Genomic DNA, 12,043 nt, shown 5'->3' on the forward strand with positions numbered 1-12,043 from the left:
ATCGGGGGTGTCTGGCGAGCCGTGGAGCGCGTCCTCGGAGCCCCCTGGGTCCTTCTCCGCCATCACTGGAGCCCGAGAAAGCACCGAACAGGCTTACACACCCCGTATCCTGTCTGTGTCTTCGAGTCGAGAAAGATTAAAACCCTCCAAGAAGGCGCTGCTGTTGCTACTACTACACCAACCGAGGAAGGGGAAGGAGCGGCTGTAAGCACCTTGACTTATTCAAGGAACATGAGTGGGTCCGTAGGGACCCCCAGTCCGAACCCAGCGGAGTGTGCCTCACGTGCGTCATCGGAGCAGGGCATCGATGAGGTAATCACCGTGGATCAGCTCACGCAAGAGATGGGAACGGTGACAATAACCGTGGCCATTCAAGCGGCAGAGGACGAGGAACCAGAGGAAGTGTCAGCCAGTAGTATTAACTTCATTGGAGGCAGCTGTAGTGAGGATGAAATCGGAAGACATGACAAATCAAGGTTTGAGTGCTAATTAAATTCTCTTAGTAGCCAGTGATGTGGCATCAACGAGGTCTGTAAACTGTAAATACAAATCATATCCTCATTAGGTAAACAAAAGCTGTTTTCCTCGAAAGGTATAAATATGTAAATTCATCAGTAAAGTGTGTTCACTAAGGTTAGAGGATGAGTGGAGCCGTTTCCTCTTTATGTCGATGTCAGTGGAACCTACATCGAGTTTAGTCTATTTTTGTGCCTTTAACTAAAGCTGGTGAGCTGCCAACACATGAGCAGCGTGGGTGCCGTTGGATTGTTTGCTTTACTGAAAGAATGCTGGTTGCCTAAAGGGATCCTATTCACATGCAGCTATAATCCGGACAGGTGTACCACAGTCGCAACAAAAGACAGTGACTGCACTGTGGGAGGAGGACAATAGATGTTCACAACTGGGAGTGTAAATTCTCACAGAGCTAAGAGGTGCCATATTGTCCTGGGCGAGACTGCGGGTACGTCAAAACACCTGTAGGCGACGTCAGTGCTATAAAATGAGACACCTGAAAGCAGGGAGGGAGATAAAGGATGGCGACATCACTTTAATCTGATTCCCTTGCGTCGTGACCTGCTATTTCTATCCTGTGGCCTATAAATTCCTTCTTCAACTACTTGTATAAAGACTGAGTCAGTGACAGAAAGGCCAAAGGGGAAATAAATCCTTCATACCAAGCGTTTCACTTTACTTGCAGGTCTCACCTTGGTGGCTTTCTGACGCAGAGCTCCTGTAACACGTGCAGACCTTTGCTTTGTGGCACACCAGCTGTTTTAAGATCATTAAATATTGGATAGAGAAACTTCTAGAAGAGCATGATTGTCAGCAGTCTTCCCATGTGGGTGTTTTTCATCTGACAGTCCTGCAACATTCTTGCACGCTTCCAGTGCACTAACTAGTGCCTTTAAGTTGACTTCATCACAGCCTACTTGAAAAAAATGCAGTATCCCAAATCATTGTTTTACATTAATTCATGTCTAAATTCTCTTATTTGGTGACCGTATTCTCTTCATGCTTGTGGTTATCTACCTGAAGTCCCGGGGAAGCTGTGAGCTCATGCCAGGTGTGTGGTCAGCCAGCTGGAAAAGTGTTGGCAGAGTGTGTGCAAGGGAGGAGGTGATGAGTCATCCACAAAATTTCTTTCAGACCCTCATGATAATCTGCAGAGCTACCTGACTGTGCTGCTTCCCAACTTCAGCCAGGTGTCTATCAAGTTGTACATAAGACTCAGATATGCACTGTTATTACCGGTTTTCGTAAACTGTGTGACGTTGGTGTGGTGAGCCACCATATTCTGTGTGGGAGGGAGAGCCTGTCACTGTGCTCCCTTCAGATGGAGAGGTCTTGGCAGTTTCAGGACTGGTGGGACACTGGTGTCAAGGTCTGGCACTGAGACATGGTGATGAGACACAGCTTGTCAACTGCTGAAAGGAGGGAAGCAAACAGTCCATTTTTTTCACCCCAGCATGTTTCAGAGGGAAATGGCAAAATGAGTATGTATTCCTGCCAACAATTTGTAAGCCTCTGGCTTATTGTATTAATGAAAATGAAATGTGCAACAGTTGACAGTTTAGAACATGAAACATTCAGTTGTTTCAGTGATGCACTAGAGAAGAGTCTCTACTGACCATGAGGCATGTTGTCTTCCCACACACAGCGGGGCCGGGACCAGTGGAGGGGAGCTGGAGGAGGAGAGTTGGCAGCCCCCAGATTCAGAGCTCATCCAGAAGTTGGTCGCTCAGATCGAGTACTACCTGTCTGACGAGAACCTGGAGCATGATGCCTTCCTGCTCAAACATGTGAGACGCAACAAACTTGGATTTGTCAGCGTCAAGTTGCTCACCTCGTTCAAAAAGGTAACCATGGCTACAGAGCATTTGAATATAGTCTGGAAACATAGTGGTCATTCCCTATCCAGATGATGCTGGAAACTGGACACAAACCCTTGCTACAATATAGTGTACATGCCACATGATAAATAACCTACTGCATTGTGTGCTTTTAATGTTGTATGATATATTACGATTGTCAAATGAGCACAGTGTCATTCACATTTAGCATACCTGTATTAAGCTCCAAGCTTGCCATTTTTAATTTCTAATGACGTCAAAGCTTGTGAGAACTGAATAGCAATTAAAAGGCTGTTGGGGATGCAGTGATATTCTCACATTCATTCACAACATCTGGTGCTACTTTACACTTGTGCATACAAATTTATTGGCTTGTGTGTATGGTTTTTAAAATCTGTTTGTGCTACAAGTGTTCCGAGTATCCATTTCCGTGCTCATTTTTGTTATAAACAAGCATTCATCTCACTAACACTGAGTTGAACATTTTAAACATAAGCAGTATTTTATAGTAATACTTAAACTAAGTGATGCAAGGATGCTTGATTCTCAAGTGAATATAATGCCAAAAGGTCTGTTTCTGGCTCAGGAAGTGGAACTAAAAGGAAGGCGGTACACACTAGTGCTGGCAGGCTTATGTTATTGTTTAGGCTCTTCTGGGGGACTGAAGTGCAAATCAAAAAGAGAAACCGTTGCACAGTTCAATTTTGTGACCTAATGCTTATGAGATGGTCCTCCTAAAATGCTTAGAATCTGTTGTGTAATACAAGCATTGATTCTTTGCAGGTGAAACACTTGACTCGTGACTGGAGAACAACCGCTTATGCACTGAAACACTCAAAGATACTTGAGCTGAATGATGAGGGGCGTAAAGTACGGCGTAAATCTGCAGTGCCAGTCTTTGCTAGTGAGTCGCTGCCTAGCCGCATGCTGCTGTTAAGTGATCTGCAGAGGTGGCCAGAGCTTGCTGTTCTTACTAAGGATAATGGAGGCAGCGAGGGAGGAGCCGCTCAGCAGGAGCAGCTGATGAAGCTGTTGCTGAAAGCGTTTGGAACATATGGCGCCATCGCCTCTGTCAGAGTCCTGAAGCCCGGGAAGGATCTGCCAGCTGACCTGAAAAGGCTGAGCGGTCGCTACACTCAGCTAGGCATTGAGGAATGTGCCATTGTAGAGTTTGAGGAGGTTGAGGCTGCTGTTAAAGCCAATGAAGCTGTGGGGAGTGATGATGGAAAGGCCAGTTCACTGGGGTTGAAAGTGGTACTGATTGGAACCAAGCCGCCCAAGAAGAAGGTATCCAAAGAACGGCCACGTGAGGAGGGAGGGATACGTAAAAGTCACTCACTCAACAGCAGAGTGCGAGAGCTACAGTATCATGGGGATGACTCGGCCTGCAGCTCCTCAGAGACTGAGAGCAACCCTACATCCCCTAGGCTGGCCAGGAAGTCCCAATCTTGCAACAAGCTCAGCCCCACTACTGCAGGCATCAGCTTCCAGAACAATCACCTGAGTCCTAGTATGTCTCCGCGTAATAGTCCCTGGTCTAGCCCCCGTGGCAGCCCCTGTCCTCAGCGCAAAACTCCTCATTCCCAAAAGTCTCCTTTAGCCAGTGAGGGCAGACTCAGCCCTGAGGCTGGGTGCCGCTGGGCAGACTACTCGTCAGACAGTAGCCTCACCCCTTCAGGGAGCCCATGGGTCCAGCGGCGCAAGCAGGTAGCATCTCAGGAGAGCAGTCCAGTTGGCAGCCCGATGCTGGGTAGAAAAATCCAGAATGCTGATGGCCTGCCACTGGGTGTAATGAGGCTGCCAAGGGGTCCAGATGGAACCCGTGGCTTTCACTGTGTCACTGCTGCTGAGGACTTGATATGCGGAGCATCATTATGCATTCCTTAACCCCAGAAATGAAATGATGTATTGGAAGTCTGGCTGTGTCACTCAGCCCCCACCCCACATTTGAACTGTGTAAGATGTATTTTTGTTCAGTTTTCAGTCTATTTTTTTATAAAACATTGAGTTTCCATAGTAACATTAGTAATTGACTAATGGAAATTTGAGTGAATGTCAAATGATATTGCTTTGAGAGGAAACTTTACAAATGCCATTAAAATGGACCGTGTCAACTCCATTGCTGTCAAAACATGTTCTACATGGGGCAGGTCAGAGAGGGGAATGTTTTCTTTTCCTCTTTTTTTTTTTTTTTAAATTTGAAAACCATCTCTGTCTTGTGTGTGTAAAAGCTCAACACTGTCTGTAGATGGTGTAGAGATACAGGTTGGCATAGGCACATGGGCCTGATGGCAATATCACCATATGTCTTGTCTGTATTTCTCTTTCATTTTTAAAATTACATGGTTTTTGAACTGAGATCACAACTGCTCCTCTGCCATAAAGCTTGAACTGATTTTTGCCTTTTTTTTGAGTATTTTCAGTATGCTGTGATTTAGTTGGGGTCTTGTTTTGCCCTGTAAATGTTGATTTGTTTTGTGAGTAGCTTTTTTTTTTTTTTGTTTTTGAACTTATTTTTTTCTGGGCAGATGTTTTTATCAGTCTAAGCTCACAGTGAGGTTTGAGGGATGTTCAGGTCAGGCAGAATAGATGCTTGTGTTCTTGCCTTTACATCTGAACTGGGGTATTTGTACAGTTCAATTTCTATTGTACAAATAAATCACTGAAATTGCAGTTGGCCTGCCTGCCTTTCATTTGTGACGCACTTTGAAGTGGTCGTGATCATTTGCAGCAATTGAGATTTATTTTTATTTTTTGTCCCCCCAATATGCAAGTAAGACTACGTGAGATACTGTTACCTTTCCAAGACGAAGTGATTTCAATCTTGGAAAGCAGAATTGGCATAATGGTGTCTTATTTATTTACACAGCCCAGCAAGTGAAACGGGAAACTGACAAAACTGCTGAACAGACCAGTTGCACAAGTAATTTATTCAAATTTTCTGTAGTGGAATGTAATTGGGCTTTCTTTTTGACACGAAACGAACGAAAATTATGTCAAATGGCTACACATGATCCAGACTAAATTCAACATTATGCAAGTACATCATCACTTGAAGTACAATTGTGACAGAGGCATATACAGCTTTGAGTCTATGTACAGGTCTGACAGGTATACACATCCATGGTCCAAGCTCTCTGTCACGTGGCATAGGGCTAAGTGAACAACAGTATGTCCTACCACAGGTTCTTGATCGGGCTGAGGTTTGGTCTCTGGTCAGTTTCTTGTTTTAAAGACATTCCTGTCTAGCTCTATTGTCAAGTTTTATCTTGGTTTAAAATTAATCCCCCACAGTTCTCTTGCATATTGTAGAATTTTTTTTTGGGGGGGGGGTCTCCATTTTGCTGTGCTGTGGTTAGCCTGCCCTTTCACAAGCCTTCCCGGGCCTGCTGCAGATAAGTATGCCCACAGTGTGGCATTGCTACTGCCAGGCTTCATTTGAGCATGGTCCATTCACGTCTGTGCAGTGCTCAAGTTGCATCACTGAGCTTCATAGGATGGACAAACAGCTTGGTTTTGGAAAATTCTTACCCCACCCCCACGGTCAGATGCAGCGCTTGCACAGTTGTTGCACACAGTGTGTCCATGTAAATCGTGAAACCCTACAGCTCTTTCAGGTCCACAGGTCTCTTGGTGGCTGCTCACTAATGCTCTCTTCACACAGACATATAATTATTATGAACAGCCTTTGAGGGACAGGACACTCACTTCTGTAAATGTTCTAAGCCTAGGTACTTTGTCGCTTTTTTTTTTTTAATTTTTAACAAAATGACTAACGCCTATGGAACACTTCACATACAGGTATGTATGTCGTGCCATAATTACACAAAAGTGAAAATTCATCAAATGTCTTTTAGGTTTGCTGCACTAGTGATTATACATATAGTATTTCATAGTAAAAGGTGTGAACATTTATGCAACCAATTGTTTTATAATGTTTACAAGGAAAAACTTGAATAAATGGGTGGTCTCTTCCATAATGACAGTGCCCTTATCCATAGAGCACAATGGATCACAGAATGGTTTGAGTATGAAAACAATGTCAATCATATGCTGTGGCCATCACAGTCACCAGATCTCAGCCCAGTTGAACACCTGTGGGACATGTTGGATCACTGTCAGTCTACACCATCACCATTATCAAAACACCACATGAGGGAATATCTTTTGGAAGAATGTTCATCTTTCCAGTAGAGCTCAGACACTTGTAGAGTCAATTCCAATACTTTTTTTTTCTCTTTGTCACTCATCAGTAAGTCATATTGTTAAAATCTGCATCCACTTTGTCATTAAATGGGTCTCTCTGCTGATTAGTGTCAAATCAGCTGAGGTACAACAATGTGATTAACTGCCCACATAAAAAAGTAGTCCAGGGCTAGTGCATACTTTTTATAGCTACTCTAATTTACGTCATGTCCTTAGGTGGCATCAAATGCTCCTTAGCAACCGTTCAAGTGTGAGAATGAAGCACACAGTTGGCTGCTCACAGAGTCGTTAGGCTGTTGAATTCATGTGGTTGCAACATTCTATCCAATTTTCTTAGAGATGCTATCCCATGTAGGAGGAAGCATAATGGGAGGACAAACTGTTGTAGCATTGGATACAGAGGGTCAAGACCGATGCTTCAAAATTCAGAGCTGCCAGGGGACTAAATGAGATTATGTAACAGAGGGATGAATAAACTTTTGTTCTCTTTGCATGATTAGCAATTCAAAATCAGGGAGTCGTGATACCATCAGTCTTTGAAAGACAATGTTTGGCTCAGTTCCCAATTACTACTCATTCTAATACTGTGAGTAATGACTGTTTGACATAAAAATGAAAAAATGTAACTATTATTCTCCTAAGATGAAATTCTATATAATGACCATTACTCACCGCAAATAGGAATATCATAAAAGATAATTACAAAACCAAATACCACTCTGGCAATTATTTGTAATTGGGCTGTAGCCATCAATGTAGAAAAGTTATTCAGAGCAGTAATTTACAGCAATTTAGTCCAGACTTGATTTTTGCCAGACAAAATTATTAAGATGTGGACATCAGATTAGTGTTAAAGAATAAAACCTATCTGCATTTGTCATGTTGTGTATTCAGCTTTTGTTATACTGTACTCTTCTACCATCATTTGTCATTGCCACTATACACTGCATACTTGTTTATTACTTAGTAGCATCTAAACGTGACCCGTAAATATGCTTTAAATATTACACCCACTGACAATAATGTACAGCAAAATCACTATGTAAATAAACATATTCACACCTGCACCTAACCACAAAGTATGATTCAGACAAAGTGAGGTCATGCTGGAAAAGCCAGCAGCAACAATTATAGGGAGCATCTTGTGGATGCACAATTACAAAGCCCTAAATTACAGTTTTCCAAGAGGTGGGAAAAAAAGTCTCTTTACAAAATATATTGCAGGTGACTCCTTAACTCAGAGTATACTGGATATACACTTGAATCAGTCTGTGGGAGGGAGCTAATGTGGCTGTGAGTGGGCAGTGTCACATTTGAGGAACTAGAATTAGGGTGGAGAAAATTTGCAGCTTCCTCACCGCCTCAGATAAGCAGCCAATTCGAAAAGTCGACACAAACAAGAACCTACTACAAAGAAAAATGCCCCCCCCTTTTTTTTAAATTTATGTACCTTGTCATTCTGTAAACAGAGATATCTACATAAATTGTGGAATTAAATAGTGTTGCTGTAAAAAGATGGTTTAACTGATTTACTGTGTAACTGTGTCATACAAACACAACATATGAGATACTTGACAGTTTTATTTACATAACTTAAAAAGTGTCATTTACAGTGTTCACACAACAAAGTATAATGGCCCTGACACTGAAAACATATGTACATAAAGTGAGATGTTAATCAATTTGTGCCAGTCTCAAGCAAAGATAGTGTTAGTACACAGAGAAATTTTTTTTACAAAATGATCATGAGAAAAAATACAAACTTAATGCACGGCATATCTCCAAAATCTCCAAGGGAAGCCACAAGTTAGATGAAGTTTTCTAGTGCAACACATCTGCAAAACAAGTATTTCAATATTCATCATGTACAAATTTACACTGATTATTATCTGTGCATTTCCCAAGATTCAAACTACACATTGCAGTGAGTGACCATTTTCTCTTTTTCTGAAAAGCTAGGCTATCATATATAGAATGTAGCCCTTGGGGCAAGACTTACAGTTGTGACCTGCACTGCTTACTTAGTGTATATTGCATGCCAAATAACCATGGAATTCATCCACATGTATCTGCTGTCAATAAAAACAAACGCGTATTGTCCTGCATCTTCATGCTTTCTTTCGAGAATGTTGTCCATTGTGTCCCGTCTCACCAAAAATAAATCTGTAGTTATGGCTACCATTTGACACATCCCTTGTAGCTATTTGACACATAGCTACATGGTGACACGAGGTCTGTTAAAGCAAGTCTCCACATGAAACCGAACCTATCAGCATGAGGGAGCCTAACCACCCGTTAAGTCAAACTAACCAGACATATATAATGCACAACTCTTTCTGCAAAATCTCAACAGGAGATGGATGCAGAATGATTCGGACTGATCTGATGGTTGTGTGGGTAGAGTTATTCTCAACACTTCCTGCCTGTTAGCAGATGGGATGAGGACACGTTTGAGCAAGGAAATGTGCTAAGTAGACAGCATCTGAGATCTTGAATCTTTGAAAGGAGAGTACAAACCATCCAGCTATGTCTCCAGAGCTTTGCTTCATATGTAGAGAGAACCATCAGCAGGTCCCACATAACCAACTCCTATCAGAAGAACATCTATCAAAGTCCAAATGCCCAGGCCTCCGAAGCTGAAGAGTTTGCCCAGACCCTCTCGCCACTGGCCCAGATAAAACCGATCTGCCCCAAAACCACCAAGTGTGATGCTACACAAAGGGATTAGGGAAAACACAGATAAAGTCAGAACTGACACAGGAGTACACATCCCAAATGAACATTTTTGTTGGTGTTTTGCCTTTATTTGACAATAAGTGAAGATGCAGAAAGGACACATGGTCCACATAGAACTGGACCATGAACACTAAAGTTTCATGGCATACACTGTAACAACTCAGCTACCAGGGCATGACTAAGAAAAGTTGTTTTTCTTCTGATGGTGGCAGGTTTACCTGAGTGCTAATGCTGTTGACCATTTGTATCCTCCAGTCCAGTTGCAAAACAGCCGTTTCTGAAAACGTCTCTTACCTACCAAAAATAAGAAAAAAGAAAAAGGACATAAGATTACCTTGATCTTCACACTTCCCAAAAAAAAAAGAGCCAAAAACACAATATTCAGAAAGATCAATGAGCATGAGTGAGCCACATTTCCCTAAACAAAACTATAATATAAAAGTCAAAAACCTAACATTTGACCAAACATTTGCAAAGGACATTTTATTTTGTAAAATACTGTGCTTTTGGTTTTCAGTCAGGTTTCCAGACTGTGTAGTAATGTAGCTCACCTTCAGAAAACATCTGGGAAGTAGTCTGCACTAGCTCATCTCTTTACAAATGGCTTTTGTTCAGTGACTGACTGACAGGGGACTGGTTAAGTGGTGATGAACTCAAAAATACTACTGTGGGCGACACAAATATTACTATCACACTGACAGTTACCAATGTTTAAGATGAAGTCATATATTACGGATGTCTATATTGTTTATTTTGTCTGATTTACATTTGCCAAACAATAAAAGTGAAATTAGCAAGCTTATAGGACAAAGTCAAAAGTCACTTGAGTCAGCAAAACATCTCCATTTTCAACCCTCATTTGTTTTAAGCATAATGGCCATGTTCAACTGGATGGGAAAATCTGTAAAACTCTCCCTTCCAAAATGACTGTCTACAGTGCCTTGGACTGAGGCATGACTACTCTGAAAGGAAAGAAACCTTGCAGTCTTACAGCAGAGCCTTTACCATACCTAAACAATGTACATGACCCAACACATCACAGGTGGCATTGTAGCGCTTGCGTGGGCAGGAGACTGTCATACAATTGGTGGAGTTTGAGCAGCGGTACTGGGATGGATCCAACTGCCAGCAGAACTGACAGGTGATGGTCAGAGAGAAGTTGTCTTGGGCTTGTCCTGACTCTCCCTGAGAATACAAAAACAGATTATCACTATACAACTATTCCCAAAAGAAAGTAAGCTGTTTCTTACAGCACAGTAATTCTATCACCATGCAGAACTGTTTGTCAATAAGTGCTGACAGCTTCCAGTATAAAAGTTAATTGGAGCATTTGTGCTCCAATGACAAAATGTGCCATGTTTCCCTTCTCTTTTTAATCAATGCACTAAACAAGGTATAGACTTCTAAGTATACATCGTCCATCCATACTCTACTTTTATGCACCATAGCACTATCACATAATAAATGTTACTCACAATACAGTGAACCCCTTTTTTTGGTTTACAAGTGAAGGAAGCTGGTTTCCCATAGGTGCAGTTGTGTTGATAATTGCAGTGAATGCAGTCAGGTGGCAGGTGCCTACACAAACCCCCACTAGGACACTTGGAAGTGTAGCTCTCTTCATCTGCAGGAGACACTACCAAACAGCAAACACACAGTTACAAGAGATCTCCCATATTAACCCTATAAATCCATTTATATCATATTTGCTACGCAAGTTTCTGAGCAAAAAAAAGTTGCCAAAAATGCCCCATGTATCAAATGTGATACAAAAATAATAATAATAATAATAATATGGCACATTATTTTTTGGATTTTGTTACAAGGTTTAATAAACATCTCAGTTCCAAAAAAATAGAATGTTCTGGCTATGTGTCAAGCTTTACAGGGTTAAGCTAAAATATTCACTGTAATTAAATAAAGATTTGGTGCAAGTTAATTGGATCACTTTGTCTGGAATAACTCATCCCTGACACAATATCAAACTTAATTTGTGTTATAATCCTCAATAATTATGTACTACACTATTCTGAGAGTGGGTCCCTTTCCTAGTACAGTCAGTGAGGTTATTGACTGTCTGATGCATTCACCCGAGGACGAAGCAGGGACCACTGGGCTGGGGAATGCAGGTCCATGCTGGGCATCTCTAGTGTAGGGGGGATCCTGGCCAACGTGAGGAGAGGTCAGGTAACCTGGCCGAAAAGAAACCATACAATAAAAAGACATGCAACCTGAGTCCAAGACACTCTTCTGCCTTGACCGTGGTTAAACAATATAAACCCCCCGCATACGATGCGCATTGTGCTGATTGTGGAGTGGTAATGAACACTAAGGTTTGCTGCAGTCATGTGTTACGAGACATATCTTACACGCGTTAATGCCGTATAGCTGATTATATACGTCATGGCAGAAATATAACGTTACATTTGTCAGTCACATGGTTGAATGCGGGCTTTTATCTTAATAAAACATCCAACGTTAAGCTACAGCTTTACAATGACTAAGTTATGCTAGCTTACTTCACCGAAGCGTTAGCTGGCTTGTGACACTTCTTGCAAATTAACAGCGACAGTTAACAGTTAGCTAGCTCTCATATAGTGTAAATTAGTATGAAATTAAACAAAGAGGCCTACTGTTTGAAAAACAACCTAAATCGCGCTACTCCTTGTATCCCATGTTGTTGTTAAATAGCTAGCATTAGCTGTGTGCTAACTTTAGTCAGCCCTGCTAGCTAACCAGTTAATGCTAAA

At 41.8% G+C, this 12,043-nt stretch overlaps 2 protein-coding genes across 5 annotated transcripts in view; one reads left to right on the forward strand and one right to left on the reverse strand.

The window, feature by feature from the left end:
* The window catches only part of larp6a (La ribonucleoprotein 6, translational regulator a), a 5,531-nt gene extending 507 nt beyond the window's left edge, over positions 1–5,024 (forward strand). The window contains exons 1-3 of one of the 2 annotated variants that reach the window (XM_020592457.1): positions 7–476; positions 2,159–2,357; positions 3,135–5,024. In XM_020592457.1, the coding sequence (XP_020448113.1) occupies positions 232–476; positions 2,159–2,357; positions 3,135–4,238 (1,548 nt within the window). In that variant the 5' untranslated portion in view covers positions 7–231 and the 3' untranslated portion in view covers positions 4,239–5,024. Of the gene's footprint in view, positions 1–6; positions 477–2,158; positions 2,358–3,134 lie in introns of those variants that run through there. The other variant, XM_020592458.1, reaches the window with a different exon arrangement.
* A 3,099-nt stretch (positions 5,025–8,123) lies between these two features.
* Positions 8,124–12,043, reverse strand: part of tm2d3 (TM2 domain containing 3) — a 4,520-nt gene continuing 600 nt past the window's right edge. For 2 of the 3 annotated variants that reach the window (XM_020592485.1, XM_020592482.1), the window contains exons 3-7: positions 11,384–11,485; positions 10,769–10,929; positions 10,304–10,478; positions 9,512–9,587; positions 8,124–9,268 (exon numbers count right to left, since the gene is read on the reverse strand). In XM_020592485.1, coding sequence (XP_020448141.1) covers positions 9,103–9,268; positions 9,512–9,587; positions 10,304–10,478; positions 10,769–10,929; positions 11,384–11,485 — 680 coding nt within the window. In that variant the 3' untranslated portion in view covers positions 8,124–9,102. The remainder of the gene's footprint in view (positions 9,269–9,511; positions 9,588–10,303; positions 10,479–10,768; positions 10,930–11,383; positions 11,486–12,043) is intronic. The other variant, XM_020592483.1, reaches the window with a different exon arrangement.

This window comes from Monopterus albus, unplaced genomic scaffold, assembly GCF_001952655.1.
Source record: "Monopterus albus unplaced genomic scaffold, M_albus_1.0 scaffold17.1, whole genome shotgun sequence".
Taxonomy (NCBI): domain Eukaryota; kingdom Metazoa; phylum Chordata; class Actinopteri; order Synbranchiformes; family Synbranchidae; genus Monopterus; species Monopterus albus.